General features: G+C 45.3%; 1 protein-coding gene across 2 annotated transcripts in view; it reads right to left on the bottom strand.

The window, feature by feature from the left end:
* DLG2 (discs large MAGUK scaffold protein 2) overlaps nucleotides 1–20,256 on the bottom strand; it is a 1,330,756-nt gene that overhangs the window by 266,158 nt on the left and 1,044,342 nt on the right. For both annotated transcript variants that reach the window (XM_040426389.1, XM_040426390.1), the window contains one exon: nucleotides 19,778–19,934. In XM_040426389.1, coding sequence (XP_040282323.1) covers nucleotides 19,778–19,934 — 157 coding nt within the window. The remainder of the gene's footprint in view (nucleotides 1–19,777; nucleotides 19,935–20,256) is intronic.

Here is a 20,256-nt window from a genome sequence, read left to right as displayed (position 1 = left end):
TCTCCATTCATAATGCACTGGGACAAAACTGAAGTGTTTTTTTTTCCGGTATTGAGCACCTAGGACGGAACTCAATACCGGAAAACGTTAACGCTAGTGTGAAAGTACCCTAACTTGTATTTCATTCGCTTAAATTTCTGCTCATTCTGGGCTTTGAAGTCAAGGAGGCGGTCCTATCAGTGATTGACAGCCATCTCTGTATGCACAGTCATTGGGGGAGGGCTGTCAATCACTGATAGGACCGTCTCCTTGACTTCAAAGCCCAGAATGAGCAGGAATTTAAGTGAATGAAATACAAGTTATACTGAATTTTTTCCTATAAAACTATATATCAATCGGCTCAGCTGCTCCTGCTCTTTAACATGCTGCCTTCAGCTCAGACACCATAGTCATCATCACACGATCCCTTTAAGGCTTCTACATTTTGGTGAATGCTGTCATCATGGTTGGGAACAGTGAGCCTTGAACTCCTGCCTAGCACTATTCGTACCTATTTGCATGATCCGCCCTAAACAGCGGACCACAACTGGGTGGCAGTCCCTTCCTGAATAAGTGCAGAGTCTGTATCAGGGAAGGAAAGGCAGGAGGACAAATAACTAAAGACTAGTAACAGAAATCTGACGACAAAAAACAGAAATGTACCAAGCCAAGGTCAACACCAGGAGAGTCCAAAACAAGTCTAAACATAACCAGAGAAGCGAAACCAGGGGTAGCCAGGGGTCAAAATCAGGACATCTTGTCAAGTGCAAAGGGTCAAGCAGAAGGCAGAGTCAGGGTACAAATCAGAGGTCAGGTATCCAGAAGTCAGTATTGCAGTAAAGAGGGCTAGTGAGGCAATACGGGAACAGAAAGCAATCACAGGCAACCTGTGGCCAGAAGGGTGCCTTATCAAATAGGTCAACAGGAAGTCACATGACACACCTGAAGTAATCAGAGGTTATTGTTCTCCATAACAGTGCCAGCTGCAGTACCCTGAGAACTGTACCAGTCATAGTGCCCCATAACAGTGCCAGCTGCAGTATCCTTAGAACTGTACCAGTCATAGTGCCCCTAACAGTGCCAGCTGCAGTATCCTTAGAACTGTACCAGTCATAGTGCTCCATAACAGTGCCAGCTGCAGTACGCTGAGAACTGTACCAGTCATAGTGCCCCATAACAGTGCCAGCTGCAGTACGCTGAGAACTGTACCAGTCATAGTGCCCCATAACAGTGCCAGCTGCAGTACCCTGAGAACTGTACCAGTCATAGTGCCCCATAACAGTGCCAACTGCAGTACGCTGAGAACTGTACCAGTCATAGTGCCCCATAACAGTGCCAGCTGCAGTACCCTGAGAACTGTACCAGTCATAGTGCCCCTAACAGTGCCAGCTGCAGTATCCTTAGAACTGTACCAGTCATAGTGCCCCTAACAGTGCCAGCTGCAGTACCCTGAGAACTGTACCAGTCATAGTGCTCCATAACAGTGCCAGCTGCAGTATCCGGAGAACTGTACCAGTCATAGTGCCCCATAACAGTGCCAGCTGCAGCACCCTGAGAACTGTACCAGTCATAGTGCCCCATAACAGTGCCAGCTGCAGTACCCTGAGAACTGTACCAGTCATAGTGCCCCATAACAGTGCCAGCTGCAGTACCCTGAGAACTGTACCAGTCATAGTGCCCCTAACAGTGCCAGCTGCAGTACCCTGAGAACTGTACCAGTCATAGTGCCCCATAACAGTGCCAGCTGCAGTACCCTGAGAACTGTACCAGTCATAGTGCCCCATAACAGTGCCAGCTGCAGTACCCTGAGAACTGTACTAGTCATAGTGCCCCATAACAGTGCCAGCTGCAGTACCCTGAGAACTGTACCAGTCATAGTGCCCCTAACAGTGCCAGCTGCAGTACCCTGAGAACTGTACCAGTCATAGTGCCCCATAACAGTGCCAGCTGCAGTACCCTGAGAACTGTACCAGTCATAGTGCCCCATAACAGTGCCAGCTGCAGTACCCTGAGAACTGTACCAGTCATAGTGCCCCATAACAGTGCCAGCTGCAGTACCCTGAGAACTGTACCAGTCATAGTGCTCCATAACAGTGCCAGCTGCAGTATCCGGAGAACTGTACCAGTCATAGTGCTCCATAACAGTGCCAGCTGCAGTATCCGGAGAACTGTACCAGTCATAGTGCTCCATAACAGTGCCAGCTGCAGTACCCTAAGAACTGTACCAGTCATAGTGCCCCATAACAGTGCCAGCTGCAGTACCCTGAGAACTGTACCAGTCATAGTGCCCCATAACAGTGCCAGCTGCAGTACCCTGAGAACTGTACCAGTCATAGTGCCCCATAACAGTACCAGCTGCAGTACCCTAAGAACTGTACCAGTCATAGTGCCCCATAACAGTGCCAGTTGCAGTACCCTGAGAACTGTACCAGTCATAGTGCCCCATAACAGTGCCAGCTGCAGTACCCTGAGAACTGTACCAGTCATAGTGCCCCATAACAGTGCCAGCTGCAGTACCCTGAGAACTGTACCAGTCATAGTGCCCCATAACAGTGCCAGCTGCAGTACCCTGAGAACTGTACCAGTCATAGTGCTCCATAACAGTGCCAGCTGCAGTATCCTTAGAACTGTACTAACCACAATGCCCAAATTCAGTGGTTACCACAGTATCCTCAAAACTATACCAGCCAAAGTGCCCCATTACAGTGCCAGCTGCTGTATCCCCAAAACTGTACCAGACTTAGTGTTCCATACTGTGCTCTGAACTATGAACAATGTAAATGGATTACAGGTAACTGGGTGAGACAGGTGGCAGTTATACCATCCCAGAGATAGACATGTGTACCTTCCCTGCCAGTCACCCAGCACCAGTATCTAATACCAAACAACTGATTGCAGTTCTCTGGTTCAAAATTAAACTGGCAGAGCGGAAATACATTTGATAGTCTTGGCAGCCGTTGGTTGTTATGGGCAGATAATCACTACCCGATCTCCACAGTTATCTCCCTGCCAACCGAGCTGAGATTCCGGAGGCGTTGTCCATATGCTGGAGTAACGCACACCGTTATATTACTGCTCCAGCATAGTACGGGAGGAGCGGGACATATTCTCCAAATCATAGGTACCTCTAGCAATCTCTAGCTCTACCACTGCTGTGAAACTACAACTCCTAGCATGCTCTTGGTGGACCTCATGCCCTAATGTGACAGTCTGTAGCATGAAAACAATGCATTCTATATATGTGTAGGAGTTTATGGCCAAATACTCCCATGGGTGCTGGCACATCTGCACCTGTATCTGGATATTGGCATTGCTGGGCCAATGCTGATGCTGTGATGCTGGTATAGTTGCATTGGTTTTCACCCAGCTTTCTGAGAGTCTGGAGTGGTAAGTGTTCCTGTTTATGCAGTGGTATCGGAGAAGGAGTATATCAGCATGCAGATAGCATTGTCATAGTCAGTACACGGGGAAATCCGAGTGACATTCAATATGGCAGCAGCGTGGATCGGAGCTCTGATCCTGGCCATTTGACCACTTACATGCTGCAATGCTCCTTATGTACTCCCTTCGGCCACCTCGTGACTCGATTGCAGTGTGCCAGTAGGTTGCCACATTTTGGAGTCTATTAGGCCCTTGTGAACTGTACACTCTCGCTTTGCGGCACATGGCTGCATCCTTGCTTATTGGTTGCTGTATCTGGCAATGAGGGTAGTAGTCCTCAGTCTCTCTCAAAATAGACTTTGCTACCTTCCCAAATTGACCATTGGCGTGCAATCACTCTCAATATACATCCTGAATTTCCCAATTGCAGGGTTCAGTCTTGATCGGATGGCGAGTCTGTCTCAAAAGCGTGGCAGGCCCCAGAAGCAATTTTCCCTTTCCATATGCAGTAAAGTCTTTTGCCATAAACGTACACTTACCTTACTGTCTGAGTCCAGCACAATCTTAAATTGGTCCTCAACCTTCTGTAAATATTCAGTGCTTCCCTCTCTCAGGGGATAAATCTTAGTAATGTTGCTTTCTGGCAGTTTTTCACTCTTAGGAATGGTGTTTTCCTGAATGAGTTCTCTTTCAGGGCCTCCTTGGTATAGCACACCAGTGCAGGTCTTGTCTCACTCTCTAGCTTGATCAGCAGAACATTCTTAACTAACTCTAGCCAGGGGAGCAGGTCCAGCCTGTCTCCCATCAACTATACTAAGAACAGCCAAATTAACTAGTTCCTTCCCATATATAACTTTTTGGGATTAGAGAGTGCATATATCATATTTAGCATAGCAGTATACATTTTAAAGTGGTGAACCTGAGTATTAACCCTTTAACAGTGTATCACAGTATTAACCTTTTAGTAGTAAACCTCTAGGTAAAAGTTAATACCCCAAAAATGGTGAAATTGCTCCCCCACCCACACGAAATAATGTACAACAAATTACATGCACTCCAAATTGTGCCATTAAAAATACGACTCATGCCACACGAAAAAAACAAGCCCTCATACAGCTACTTCCACAAAAAAAGTATGACTTTCAGAATGCTGAAAACTAAAATAAAAATTACTGTATCCTTCAGAGGATAACAGTGTCGGACTGGGGTGCCTAGGGCCCACCAGTAAAATTTATCTTGGGGGCCCACTGTACGGATACATTCAAATATTACCTGCTCACACAGCAGCAAGATGCTACCAGATGATTGAATATGGGGGTCCCTGCAGCAACTTTGAGAAGGTAGGTCCTGGGGAGAAGGTAGGCTGCTGTGTTATGTGCCACTTGTGTGTGGGGGGGGGGGGGGGTGGAAGACTAGGGGCCCACCTTGCTCAGGGGCACACCGGGAGATTCACCTGTACCACTGTGGGCCAGTCCTAGCCTGGAGGTTAACATCTAAAGCACTAAAATACAAGAATCTGAAAGTCACAACTGCCCTCTGGTGGATAGCAGATAGAACTGCAGCAGTAATATATTTGGATCCAAGTTTTAGGCTGCATCCAATTTACTGTATCTTATATGATGTGATCATCTTGCATAAAAGCTACGCCATAAACTTGCATACAATAAGAGGATTGTGATATATATGCAATTAGAATCTGAAGCTCACATTTCAATTGCAATATTGCATAGTTTCACGACGGCGTGGGGTTTTAAAGCCTGATGGCACTGTGGCATTATGCGTTATCACTGCTACTATGGGCCTATTGAGATCGTATAAGGTATGTGTAGATGGCGTTTTATGCGTTTGCAAAGAAATGCAACATTGGTGCATGAATACTGGCAGCCATTATGCTTCATACCACACTGCGGTCTACCGCCATACTGTTGGCATTTGCGCATATCACAAATAGCGGGACGTTAACGGGATATTGTCATGAATAATTTTAGCAAGGCAATGAAACTGTGCATATTGGTGGCAAATTTGAGATGCCGGTTGTGTATATTAAATTTGATGACACTTGGAGAGAAGTTAGAAAGCTTATTTCTTTATACCGCCACTTGATAAACTGTGCTGATTTTAGCGAAACTGTGTACTTTTTTAATAAATGTAATTTAATAAATTTAATATAATTACCCTTGGCCATGTCCTTTTATTTCAAAACTTTTTAAAATATTCAGTGTGGGTGTAAAAAGGGTCTAAAACACAATAGTTGGCACATACCACATTGTGCTGTCCCAGCTATGGCTTTCATTTAGAATCCATCATAATTGATATATCTGTGAACCACTATAATTAGTGTTCTTTGCTGCCATCTAGTGGCCATTGTTATATTTGGTTCATGTAAGTTATCTATGGTTGTAATTCTTTATGTCATTCATCTTGTAACTCCTCCTTTTCTGTGAGCTCATATCCTGTGTCCTGCAGTCTTTTCCTGTTTGTCAGACATGCATCACAGAGCTGGAGAGAGGATTTTCCATTGACCTCTACCATCATTTCTCAAGGCACATTGAATAAATTACCCAAAGGCATATCCACTATATCTCCCTCTTAGGGTCCATTCACACGTCCGCAAAATGGGTCCGCATCCATTCCGCAATTTTGCGGAATGGGTGCAGACCCATTCATTTTCAATGGGGCCGGAATGTGCTGTCCGCATCCGCATTTGCGGATCCGCACTTCCGCATCCGTGCTTCCGTTTCCGCAAAAAAATAGAACATGTCCCATTTGTGTCCGCAATTGCGGACAAGATTAGGCATTTTCTATTATAGTGCCGGCGATGTGCATTCTGCATTTTGCGGACCGCACATTGCCGGTGTCCGTGTTTTGTGGATCCGCAAAACACTTACGGACGTGTTAATGGACCCTAACTTCTACATGTAACCAGTGTCACTAGGGGATTTAATATAGCTGGTTCTCTATCTTCAATTGCTTGTAGAAGAGATTGCCTCTCACACTCATCAGAGACTTTTCTCTTGTACAACGTTTGCAGAATACACATACTCCACTTTTTGGGCGCAATTTTTACCAAAATTCTGTTGCAGCGCCTGACATTTATTAAGACTAGCTTAGCTTGGAGTGATTTGCAATAAATTCACACCTATGAACAGAACGTCTACTAATCAAAAAATTTATTTTACGCTTGTTATGAGTAGATGTAGATTTGCGCCAAATTCTTCTCCATTATCTGGCTTTCTATCTCATATATTTGTCTAAATTTCTACGTCTTCTTGGAGACCACGCCGACTTTTTTCATGACTTTCAAATTTGGTGGGTGACTAGAAAAGTCAACTATATTTTAAACTACATTAGTTAAAATGATAAATTTGGTATAATTTGTGCCACTACAGCTATTACAGGTATTTCAGAATAACTTTGGAGACCCACATGGTTAATTGAGATTCCAGGTCGGTACAGACAGGTGAGGTGATCTGTATGTGACAAGGACCATATGGCGCGTGCTGTAATGTATCCGTGGGGCCGTACGTTGCTCTCCTTCGCTGCAGTTTTTGGGCCTTGTTCTTGCTCTTAGACTGGACGTTCCTACAACGGAGAAACAAAATACCCATCCAAGTCTTGCTGTGCCTGACTGGGCAGACATCTGCTCGCCTCCGAGTGCCCACTGTGCCGATATCAATCCTTCGTGAAGTCATCAGTCTGTACAGGAAGGGCGTCCACAGGCGCCTCATTGACCTCTATGTTACTGCAAAATTTTAATGCATGACGGTACTGCTGATTTTTGTTCTTGTGAGGGGCATATTTCAGATGTAACTGGCCAAATGTCCTTCCTCTACAAATTATGCTGCAGCAGAAGTCATATTTGTTGTGCACGGGAGGCAGTCAAGCCTTAAAACGGTTGCCTCGATGAACAATATGTGTATTATTGGTGGGGATCTGACCCCTGGGGCCCCCACAGGTCAACAGGATGAGGTTCTCCTGTTTGAATGAAGTGGTGGTCACACATGTTCACCATTCAGTTCTATGGAACTGCCAAAAATTGCTAAGTGTAGTGCATGGCATACATGTATGCCTGCCGCTCCATTCAAAAGAGAGAACACAGGGCCCTTGTTCTCATGATTGTCTAGGGTTGGACGGGACCCTCATCATAAAAGTAAAGGATATAGATGCAACAACCGTCATCTTGATTCTTACATGCCATCTCACACATTGGTGGCATATGGCTAGGATATGCCACCAATGTCAGACAGCTGTGGGTCCCACCTCTAGGGCCCACAGCTATCTCTAGAATAGGGCCCCCAAAGCAAGGGAGAGTACACCACGCTCTCCATTCACTTCTACGGGAGTATGAAAAGGGCTAAGCAAGTGCGCTCGGCCATTTCTAAAACTCCCATAGAAGTGAACGAAGACCGCACCGTAGTCGCGGCCACCTCTCCCCATTCACCTCTGTGGGAGTTCTGGAAATAGCTGGCCTGGTGTTCGTGTATTTTCTGTACTCCCTTAGAAATGAGCGGAGGGTGGTTGCATTTGTGAGGTGCACCCTCTTCCACATTGTAAGCCCCATTCAAGACATTGGTGCGGGTCCCACAGCAAGATCCATATCGCTAGGGTATGCCACCAATGTGTGAGATGGCCCAACCCCTTTAACGAGTTAAGTAAACAATGGCAATAAACTTTCAATTGACTTTTTCAATGGCTTTCCACGGTTTTTGTGACCTGTTATCACGTCATGATATCACACTCAGGTTTAGGACTGCTCCATCTGTGAGTTTTGTTGGAACACTAAATGCAAAAAATGAAGAAAAAAGGACACTTCCTCCCCTCACCTCCTCCTTTTCTTTGATTATATTTTGCCTTATATTACAATTAATGCTGAGAAATATATAAAGAAATCTTCTATGTCCCAGGAGATCAGCCATGTCCCCCCTCCTCTACCTCACTGTCCTGTGTCTGGCTGTGAGACAGTGGCTGCAGCAGGAGCCTCTCCCCTCTGTGCTGTCTGATGTAAGGCTTTTTGCCTCTTGGCTAAGCGGCCAAAAATGTAAAAGATCAGCATGAGATTGATCCCTGTGTTCGCTGCAGGGAAAGATTATTTCCTGTTAACATGTGTCATTTGCTTCTAGGTTTAGTGTTCCTAGACTAGGTCTACTTTCACACATGTTTTTTCCATCTCTCAATAAATGTAAAATAAAAAATTAAGCAATTTTGCAATAGATCTTCTTTAAAAATTTCCTACCGTTTTGTTTTTACAGCTTCAGTGCAGACTGTTTCCATGGTAACAGACAACAAATAAACTATGTAGTCAGATCTGTCCTGTACTTATGGCTGAGCTACCAAATGTATGTTAGCACAAAGCATGGGGACAAATAGAAGAAAGCATGACACTGAAAGATTAAAGGATTACACCACGCAATTTTTTTTTATGTTTGTTACTATGGAGACATAATCTAGCTATAGAAGCCAAATGGAAATAAATTCTTAATTAAGACCAATTAGAAAGCAACTTAGATTTATTGGAACAATAGAAAGATATTTGGTTGCAAGGACAAGTTAAAGGGGTATTCCCATCTCAGACAATGGGAGCATAAGACGAGGTCTAACACGAGGCCGGCAAAGTGGTGGACGGTGGTGTTGGGTCCAGCCACCAGTAAGCCTTCCTATTGGCCCACTGAAAATAGCCATTTCCCACAAAAATGAATGGGATCACCCGGCCCATTTCTATGGGGCTGACGGAAATAGCCGAGCCAGGCCGGTTCCGTTTACTATATAGGGTCGGGTTCCAGAGGTGGGACCCGCACCTATCAGACAATGGGGGCATGTCCTAGCATTATGCCCCCATTGTCTCAGTTGACACAACTCCTTTTATGGAAAAGCAATCAGCTAACAAGTCTATTGTATGTGTTATTCATACAGCATTGACATAGTCTATGATATACATCATATATTATCAGTCACCTCGGGCACACACATAGGAAGCCAATTAACCTAGCAGTATGTTAGTGTGTGAGGAAACCAAGGAACCCGACCACTGAGCCACTACGCTGTGGTTGTATAAAATAAGAAAAGGGGTTCCCTTTTCCTTCTGCGACACCCCTGTCTATAGACTGTGCCTGGTATTGCACTATTCAAATGAAACTAGATAAGCTGCAATACCAGTAACTGCCAATGGACAAATGTGACGCTGTTTCTGGAGAAGTATTATCCCAGACAACCCCTTTCAGTACTGCACATTAGACACAGGTGTTGTCGGAACACTAGTTTTGGTAACTCTGCCATGTTGTGCTTCGAATGTAGATATAACAGGACCGCAGGATGGCGCAAAAACACCGCCTAGGACACTCGAATGTAGGATAAGAATCTTCTTCTTTATTGAATATTTTTTAGACAAGTAAAAACTACGCGTTTCGGGGGATGCTAAGATCCCCTTCATCAGGTTAAAATGGCTCAATGGTAAACGTTGGTTGTAAAAAAACGCCAATCATGTGCTTCGAAGTCAGAAGACAGCTGTTACAGCCGGTGGGGTTTGTGTGGCTGGAAATTAGAGTTACCCGTGGCTGATATTTAGAGAGCATTTGAGAATGATATGTGGCATTTGCAAACTTATAGAGGCTTCTCAAAACCAGGACTTCTTGCAGCAGAGGGTTTCTGTCACCTGAAAAATGGGCATTAAGCTGACGGACCTTAGCGATGTGCTAATGTCAGCCGAACATAACTATATAAGCGCCATCTCACTGCCTGCCGTCGTTATTGAGAAAAACAAACTTTTATAATATGCTAATTAGCCTCTAGGTGCGGGGGGGGGGGGGGGAGTTGTTCCTGCTCCTAGAGGCTCCGTTCTCCCACCTCTGGCCACGCCCGGCTACACGAGATTGACAGGGGCGGGCATCGTTGGTCTCCTACCTTGCCGGCTGCCAGCTTCCTCACTGCGCCTGCGCCGAATACTGAACGGAGCGAGATTTACACTGCAGACAGGGTCGGAGGTAGGAGACCAACTCTGCCTGGCCCTGTCAATCTAGTGTAGCAGGGCGTGGCCAGAGGTGGGAGAACGGAGCCTGTAGGAGCAGGAACCAGCTTAATACCCATTTTTCAGGTGACAGAAACCCTTTAATTGACAGCCATCCTCATTCCGTCTTTGCTGCAGTGATCACAGGGCTCAGTACAGGAGCAGGGAGTGAGTACCTTCTAGGGGCTTAAAGGCTATGTGCAGCTTTGGATTCACACAGCTAGACAGACAGTTTACCCTTTGTGACAGAACAGCTGAATAGTTTTAATAAAGACCAACTGAAAAAATTATTTTTAGCCCAAAATGAGTAAAATGCAATCATTAAAAAAAAAAAAATTGTCCCCGAAGGTGTACATGGCCTTTAAATATCAATGCTCTGTACATGTCAGCAATCAGGAGACATATTCATAACTTTTTTACAGTTTTATGTCTACGAAGCTGTGTGGGGGCTCATTTTTGCGGGATGATCTGCAGCTTTTATTGATACTATTTTGGAGTGCATATCACTTTTTGATCACTTTTTATTTAATTTTATTGGGGAGGTGACGTGACAAAGAAACTTAACGAATTAGACATTTAGATTTTCTTTTCTGTTACGTGTGTTCACTGTATGTACATATTTTTGTATTTTAATAGTATGGACATTTTGGAGAGCAGCGCTGCCTATGATGTTTATTTTTGTATTGTTTATATATTTGTATTTTGGGAAAGGGGAGTGATCTGAATATTTATATATTTGTTTAAACTATTTTCACTTTTTTCTTGTACTTTTTTTTAAGCCCCCCCCCCCCCCCCCAAGGGCCTAATAACACGCAATCGTCAGATTGCCTTTTCTGTTTAGCAATGCATTTAAAAACACTGCTAAATAGAAAATTCTATACATTTCAATGCACTGCTGCCACCTGCAGGCCTACATTGAAATATACCTGTGAAAGGCCTGTCAGTCTCCAGCAAGTTCAGGTATTTCATAGTGAACAAATGGCTCCCCTGATCACCAAAAGGGGGGCACATTCCAGGCCCAGGGGTTTTACCTCTCAGATGCTGTGGTCACATTTGACCATAGCATCTGAGGGGTTAAGTGTCTGTGATTGGGGTTATTGCCAATCACAGATATTAACCCTGAGTGTCTGCAGTGAGAAATAGCATGCACCCAGTGGCTATGGCACTCAATCTGCTCTGGAGCGGGTACCATCTTTAAGGACCCGAAATCTGCCATACATGTACAGCGGATTCTTGTCCATATAACTGACAAGAATAGGACAGTTCTACAGAGGGCAGGGCGTTCCGTTCCGCAAAATGCGGAACACACATGGACGGTATCTGTGTTTTGTGGATCCGCAATTTGTGGAATTGGGGAAAAAAAAGGGTTTAGTTTTAAAACTCACCTGTTATCTTCATTCCACAGTGATACCACATTTATATTATAGTATAGTATATTATAGTATATATATTTCTTGTGTTAATACATAAAAAAATATGAACTTTTTTTTATGTACACCTATGAACAACTTTTCCCCCCGCCTTTTAAGTCCCTCTAGGGGACCCCAACATACAATCATCTGATCGCTTCTCCTATAGACAGCAATGAATTACCATTGCAGTCTATGGGAGATTTGCTGTGTTCCTATGGAGCCCTGCCACAGGCAGGCCTTGTTCAGGGGGCCCAAGACTGCAATAGCAACTGAACAGCTTCCTCGATTGCCACGCTCGGCAGACTTTCAAACTCTGAGAGGGATGCACTCCCGGGGAAAGCCCACATGGACATTAAACCCCTCAGATGCCGAAGTAAATTGCAACCACGGCAAATGTCCATGTACGGTGTTCTTGACAATCATGGACATTGCCTCCGTGCTGTATTCTCCTCCATGTCTTTTTTATTATAATTATATATATTTTAAATTTGGCGTATTTTTTTTAGTCTGAAGATGTCATATGGCCTAGGAAGAGACCGTGGCGCTCATGAAGCACCGCAGCCTCTTCATACAAAAAAAACTAAACTAAAATGGAGGGAGGGGCCCAAGTTGGGTAGACAGCCCCGGGCCTATCATTCACTTAATCCGCCCCTGTACAGAGTAACCCCTTGACAATAAGCAACATATATGCACAGCACTTGTTGTCTCTTTAAAGATGGCACCCGCTCATCTTTCACACAGCAGACAAGAACTATTTTCACTTTTTTCTTGTACTTTTTTTTTAAGACGCCCCCCCCCCCAAGGGCCTAATAACACGCAATCGTGTTAAGTGTTAAGTGTCTGTGATTGGGGTTACCATCTTTAAGGACCCGAAATCTGCCATACATGTACAGCGGATTCTTGTCCGTATAACTGGATAGACAGCCCCGGGCCTATCATTCACTTAATCCGCCCCTGTACAGAGTAACCCCTGGACATTGCCCTCTGTAGAACTGTCCTATTCTTGTCAGTTATACGGACAAGAATCCGCTGTACATGTATGGCAGATTTCGGGTCCTTAAAGATGGTACCCGCTCCAGAGCAGAGCGAGTGCCATAGCCACTGGGTGCATGCTGTTTCTCACTGCAGACACTCAGGGCTAATATCTGTGATTGGCAATAACCCCAATCACAGACACTTAACCCCTCAGGTGCTATGGTCAAATGTGACCACAGCATCTGAGAGGTAAAACCCCTGGGCCTGGAATGTGCCCCCCTTTTGGTGATCAGGGGAGCCATTTGTTCACTATGAAATACCTGAACTTGCTGGAGACTGACAGGTTTTTCACAGGTATATTTCAATGTAGGCCTGCAGGTGGCAGCAGTGCATTGAAATGTATAGAATTTTCTATTTAGCAGTGTTTTTAAATGCATTGCTAAACAGAAAAGGCAATCTGACGATTGCGTGTTATTAGGCCCTTGGGGGGGGGGGGCGTCTTAAAAAAAAAGTACAAGAAAAAAGTGAAAATAGTTCTTGTCTGCTGTGTGAAAGATGAGCGGGTGCCATCTTTAAAGAGACAACAAGTGCTGTGCATATATGTTGCTTATTGTCAAGGGGTTACTCTGTACAGGGGCGGATTAAGTGAATGATAGGCCCGGGGCTGTCTACCCAACTTGGGCCCCTCCCTCCATTTTAGTTTAGTTTTTTTTTGTATGAAGAGGCTGCGGTGCTTCATGAGCGCCACGGTCTCTTCCTAGGCCATATGACATCTTCAGACTAAAAAAAATACGCCAAATTTAAAATACATATAATTATAATAAAAAAGACATGGAGGAGAATACAGCACCACATACCTCTTACATCCAGTCACATCTCCTGTCATGTAGACCTTCTCTTTCCTCTTCTCCTCCATTTGACCCAGACCACCATGGCAAAGTCTTTCAGCCGCATCTCGTCTCTACAGTTTGTAACACAGACACGTTAGATTTCTCAATTTTTCCATCAACCTCCTCATCCTGGTGTCCCCACAGTGTCATCCTGCTGCCACCCCCAATACTGTGCCCGTTGTGCTCCCCAATGTCCCAGGTACTATACTGCTGAAAAAATTGTGACCCTAAAAGACATAATTGGGGTAATTTATCAAACTGGTGTAAAGTAGAACTGGATTTCCAAAAGAGCTGTCAAATATGAAAGGTGGAATCTGATTGGCTGCTATGGGCAACTAAGCCAGTTCTGCTTTACGCCAGTTTGATAAATTACCCTAAATGTTCCTATAGTGTCCACAGCAGCTATAATGTCCCCTAGAGTGCCCCCAGTAATAATTACACCCTATATTGTGCTCCAGGTAATAATCCCTGTATAGTGTCCCCAGAAATAATAGAATTGCCCCTACAGTGCCTCCCCAATAGCAACACCCCCATATAGTAATTTCCACCACACTGCACCCACATAGTAATCCCCCCATAGTAATTTGCCCCCACACAGTAATTTCCCCCAAACTGCACCCCATATAGTAGTTTGCCCCCACACAGTAATTTCCCCTACATAGTAATTTGCCCCACACTGTCCCCACATAGCAATTTCCCCACACAATAGTTTCCCCCACACTGCCCCCCCCATAGTAATTTGCCCCCACACTGCCCTATATAGTAATTTGCCCCCACATAGTAGTCCCTCCCATATTAATTTGGCCCCACACAGCCCCACATTCCCCCCCCATGTACTCGATGTCTCTTAATATGTCCTACTGTTTGTCCCCCACCACCCCCATTTCCCCCAAAGTAGGCACATGAAATAAAAAAAAATAAAAAAAATAAAAATGAAAAGATAAATACTCACCTATGTCCAGGGCAAGGCGCTTGATCGCAGAGGAAGGCGGGATGAGTCAGGCGCGTCACAGTGCTGCGTCCCGGCACAGGCGCGCGATGACCTCATCATCACGCACGCCTGCGCCGGGAGTTCACTAGCGCATAGGCCTCAGGCCTACTAAGCCTGAATGCTATGGCGGTGATCGGCGACGGGACAGGGAGCTATGCGCTCCCGTGCCCCGCCGCAGTATGTGGGCGTTGGGGTCGGCGTTGGGCCCCCCCAGCGGTGCTGGGCCCCGGAGCTGCCGATCCGAACGTCCCTATTGTAATCCGCCAATGACTCTGTATAGTAATGTGTACGTCCACCTATGAGGTGGTCACACATGCTCACTTCCATCATTCAACTGCCACCAGCAATATCTACTGTTTGAGGCGGTGACAGTTCCAGGGATAGAGCCCCCTGAGAAAGGGACATGCCCCCTGAGAAAGGACACATCTCTGAGCTCTGATAAGGAGATGGCTGCAGCAGAAAGGACACCCCCCCTCCCCTCAAGCTGCAAGCTCAAAATATATCTACCAACTTAAATAACGTTCCAATGCTGCGCTTCTTAATATTTTAAGTGTGCTGTATCAAATATCCTATCCGTATAGATTATTTTATATATAAATATAATTTTCCCATTGGCCTCTGTGTAGCTTCTGGGTTGTAATACAAGTCACTGGATGTGGTGACTATACAACAATAAATCCCGCTTACTAGTCGGCGCCTATCGCTTCTTGTGGGGTATTGGTGCTGATATCAGTTGGATGCTAGTTTTAATATTAAGATTCCAAACCCACCGATACCTATTGCGCCAACCGCCATAGAAATAAGACTCCCACAAAGAAACGTCTGCGCCTTATTCCGACGCAGACAGTTTAGTACAATTTTCCAAGGCGCTCAAAAATACTCTACGACAGTCACTTGCCTGGTTTGTATTATATCGGTGGCCATCCTGTAGTTTAGTCCTGCCAGTGAGCTCCGATGCTTAATCCTGCTTGCTGGCGTCTTCGGCTTCTGCACATGGCGACACCCCGGCCGGCGGCGTTCGCTCGCGTCGTAGAAGTCAGAACGGGCTTCCCGACATCACACAAGTACGGCGGCCTCTGGGAATCAGAACAAAAATCCAACGCGTTTCAGAGAACTCGGTCTCCTTCGTCAGGGATACTGGTCCTTCCCTTCTAAGACACGAGTGAACTCTGCCGGCCGGGGCGTCGCCACGTGCAGAAGCCGAAGACGTAAGCAAGCAGGATTAAGCATCAGAGCAATGAATGTGGAGATCTCTGGACCCATGTGAGGTACCGGACTGGTTCTAGCTTTGTTAGGCTACTTTCACACTGGCGTTTTGGCTTTCCGTTTGTGAGATCCGTTCAGGGCTCTCACAAGCGGTCCAAAACGGATCAGTTTTGCCCTAATGCATTCTGAATGGAAAAGGATCCGCTCAGAATGCGTCAGTTTGCCTCCGTTCAGTCACCATTCCGCTCTGGAGGCGGACACCAAAACGCAGGCTGCAGCGTTTTGCTGTCCGTCTGACGAAGCGGAGCTAAACTGACACAATGTAAGTCAATGGGGACAGATCTGTTTTCTATGACACAATCTGGCACAATAGAAAACGGATCCGTCATGGCTATAGAAGACATAATACAACCGGATCCGTTCATGACAGATACATGCGGTTGTAATATTGTAACGGAAGCGTTTTTGCAGATCCATGACAGATCCTCAAAAAACGCTAGTGTGAAGGTAGCCTTAGGGTCCATTCAGACATCTGTAGTGCATTGCGGATCCGCAATACACCCGGCCGGCACCCCCATAGAACTGCCTATTCTTGTCCGCAATTGCGGACAAGAATAGGACATGTTCTATTTCTTTCCAGGGCCGCGGCTCGGAAGATCGGGGGCACGCTCCTGAAATGCGGATGCAGAGAGCACATACAGGGAGTGCAGAATTATTAGGCAAGTTGTATTTTTGAGGATTAATTTTATTATTGAACAACAACCATGTTCTCAATGAACCCAAAAAACTCATTAATATCAAAGCTGAATATTTTTGGAAGTAGTTTTTAGTTTGTTTTTAGTTTTAGCTATTTTAGGGGGATATCTGTGTGTGCAGGTGACTATTACTGTGCATAATTATTAGGCAACTTAACAAAAAACAAATATATACCCATTTCAATTATTTATTTTTACCAGTGAAACCAATTCAACATCTCAACCTTCACAAATATACATTTCTGACATTCAAAAACAAAACAAAAACAAATCAGTGACCAATATAGCCACCTTTCTTTGCAAGGACACTCAAAAGCCTGCCATCCATGGATTCTGTCAGTGTTTTGATCTGTTCACCATCAACATTGCATGCAGCAGCAACCACAGCCTCCCAGACACTGTTCAGAGAGGTGTACTGTTTTCCCTCCTTGTAAATCTCACATTTGATGATGGACCACAGGTTCTCAATGGGGTTCAGATCAGGTGAACAAGGAGGCCATGTCATTAGATTTTCTTCTTTTATACCCTTTCTTGCCAGCCACGCTGTGGAGTACTTGGACGCGTGTGATGGAGAATTGTCCTGCATGAAAATCATGTTTTTCTTGAAGGATGCAGACTTCTTCCTGTACCACTGCTTGAAGAAGGTGTCTTCCAGAAACTGGCAGTAGGACTGGGAGTTGAGCTTGACTCCATCCTCAACCCGAAAAGGCCCCACAAGCTCATCTTTGATGATACCAGCCCAAACCAGTACTCCACCTCCACCTTGCTGGCGTCTGAGTCGGACTGGAGCTCTCTGCCCTTTACCAATCCAGCCACGGGCCCATCCATCTGGCCCATCAAGACTCACTCTCATTTCATCAGTCCATAAAACCTTAGAAAAATCAGTCTTGAGATATTTCTTGGCCCAGTCTTGACGTTTCAGCTTGTGTGTCTTGTTCAGTGGTGGTCGTCTTTCAGCCTTTCTTACCTTGGCCATGTCTCTGAGTATTGCACACCTTGTGCTTTTGGGCACTCCAGTGATGTTGCAGCTCTGAAATATGGCCAAACTGGTGGCAAGTGGCATCTTGGCAGCTGCACGCTTGACTTTTCTCAGTTCATGGGCAGTTATTTTGCGCCTTGGTTTTTCCACACGCTTCTTGCGACCCTGTTGACTATTTTGAATGAAACGCTTGATTGTTCGATGATCACGCTTCAGAAGCTTTGCAATTTTAAGAGTGCTGCATCCCTCTGCAAGATATCTCACTATTTTTGACTTTTCTGAGCCTGTCAAGTCCTTCTTTTGACCCATTTTGCCAAAGGAAAGGAAGTTGCCTAATAATTATGCACACCTAATATAGGGTGTTGATGTCATTAGACCACACCCCCTCTCATTACAGAGATGCACATCACCTAATATGCTTAATTGGTAGTAGGCTTTCGAGCCTATACAGCTTGGAGTAAGACAACATGCATAAAGAGGATGATGTGGTCAAAATACTCATTTGCCTAATAATTCTGCACGCAGTGTAGTGTGCTCTCTGCATCAATTCCGTCCCTATAGAGAATGAATGGGTCCTCACCCGTTCCGCAATTTGCGGAACGGATGCGGACCCATTATACGGACGTGTGAATGGAGCCTTAGAAAGAGGTTGTCATCTACTATATGATGTCCGATTTTTATTTTTTACATCAGTCATGGAATAACCCCTTTAACCAAATTTTAAAAAAAGATGTGGGTGTACACTTCTGTATGGGGGCACTGTGATAAGCACTCATAGGTGCACTGTGTCTGGAGCTGATGGCAGTACTGTGGCTGGTACTCTTGGGGGGCCACTATGGCTGTCACCCATTCGTGGCACTTCTCCAGGTATTAAGGCAGGCACGGTATTGGTACAGGGGCACTGTGATGGGGAGCTGCAGCATAGCATTACTGTTACTGGGACCCATGGCTAACACTCTGGGGCACTGTGGCTGGCGGTCTTATATGGGAACTTACTAACGTTCTTAGGGGTGCACTGTTATGGGGGCGTTGTATCCAGATCAGTCATGGAAGAACTGCGACTATTATAAAGGCTTGGGCACTAAAAGTCCCGTCCCTGCTATAGAGAAACGTAGGGTGCAATGCGGTCACGTAGTGAAATTGTGCCCCCGGGTACCCCATAGCCAATGATCTGTATTACACATCTGAATGTCCTTTGGATGCAGAAAGGCACCATAACCTCCTGTTGTGCCGAGCAGCAGAACCCTAAACTGACGAGGCCCAAGCTGAGGGAGCATCTCGCCTGCAATGGTGCTAATGGACAGGAAAGAAAGTGAACCCCTATTGACTCCTCCATATGGGGTCCAGAATGTCACTTTTACACCCCTGAATCTAAGCTCCTCTGGTGCAAATTGGTTTAAGAAATCTACTTCCCTCCTGTCTCATCAGTCTGCAGCTTTGACTGTCCGCTATACTTTACACTGCAGCTCTGCTTGCCCAGATGGATTGCTGTGTATAATCATAATTAGGGATGAGCAAACCCGAACTGCAAAGTTCGGGTTTGTACTGAACTTTCCGAGTTCAGGTACCCAGACTTTTTCACTGAACAACATATAATATGGTTATATCGGAAAATAATAACATTCTTAAGACAGAATGCAAAAGAATACGGGAAGTTAGGGGTAAAAAAACACTCACCTCATCCACTTGATCGCGCTGCAGCAGTCTCTTCTATCTTCATTCAGCAGGACCTGCCAAAGGACCTGCGATATGCGTGATGACATCACCATGTGGGAGAGCACGGTGACGTCATCACACACATTGCAGGTCCTGTTCAGTGAAGATAGAAGAAGCTGCTGCAGCGCAATCAAGTGGATGAGACGAGTTTTGTTTTTGTTTTTTTAACCCCTAAATGGCCATATTGTTTTGCATTCTGTCTTAAGAATGCTATTATTTTCCGCTATAACCATGTTATAACGGGAAATAGTAAAGTGAAGTTCAAGTTCGGGTTCAGGGTCAAGTTCGGGTCAAGAACCCAAACTTTGATCTGAAGTTCGGCCGAACCCGGTGAACCCGAACTTCCACGGGTTCGCTCATCCCTAATCATAATCTCACCAGGACCTCAGTGCACAGGGAGCTCCATTAGATCCGAAAATGGCACACGCAGACTGAGGGGAATTATCAATATGGGGGGGGGTTCATGCATCATTTCAGTCCTGATAGTACATACGGATATAATCTGGTCTCCTCTCTGCAGCTCCCCGCTCAGATCTGCAGGTCCTCCGGCCAGGATAAAAGAGATGAAAATCCCTTCTCCATCCTCTCCGCCGACGATATTAAAGCCCAGGCCTGTGGAGCCTTTGTGTAGAATGACTTTCCGAGGTTCCCTGCGGAAACAAACATCCGTGTATTACCCTAGAGAAAGATGCATGTCTGGGGGGGGGTTGAGAACAAAAATATAAAAGGAGAAAAAAAAAACACAAGTAGATTTAGATTTTCGTTGACTGCCACCCTGCATTCTCTCAGTCAGACACTAGATGGCGGCAGCACACCTCACTAAAGCTCAGTGTTTTAGCTGTAGCTCTATTATATAGGCACAAGTGAGAGAAACGATTCACATTTCCCATAGATTCGCTGAAAAGTTTTTTTGTTTTTTTGTGTTTTTTTGGCATTTTCAGGCTGTGCACCGACATGACATTCCATTCCATA

Source organism: Bufo bufo, chromosome 3 (genome assembly GCF_905171765.1).
Source record: "Bufo bufo chromosome 3, aBufBuf1.1, whole genome shotgun sequence".
Taxonomy (NCBI): Eukaryota; Metazoa; Chordata; class Amphibia; order Anura; family Bufonidae; genus Bufo; species Bufo bufo.
Note: the sequence above shows the minus strand (reverse complement) of the source record. Positions and strands in the feature narration are given on the sequence as shown.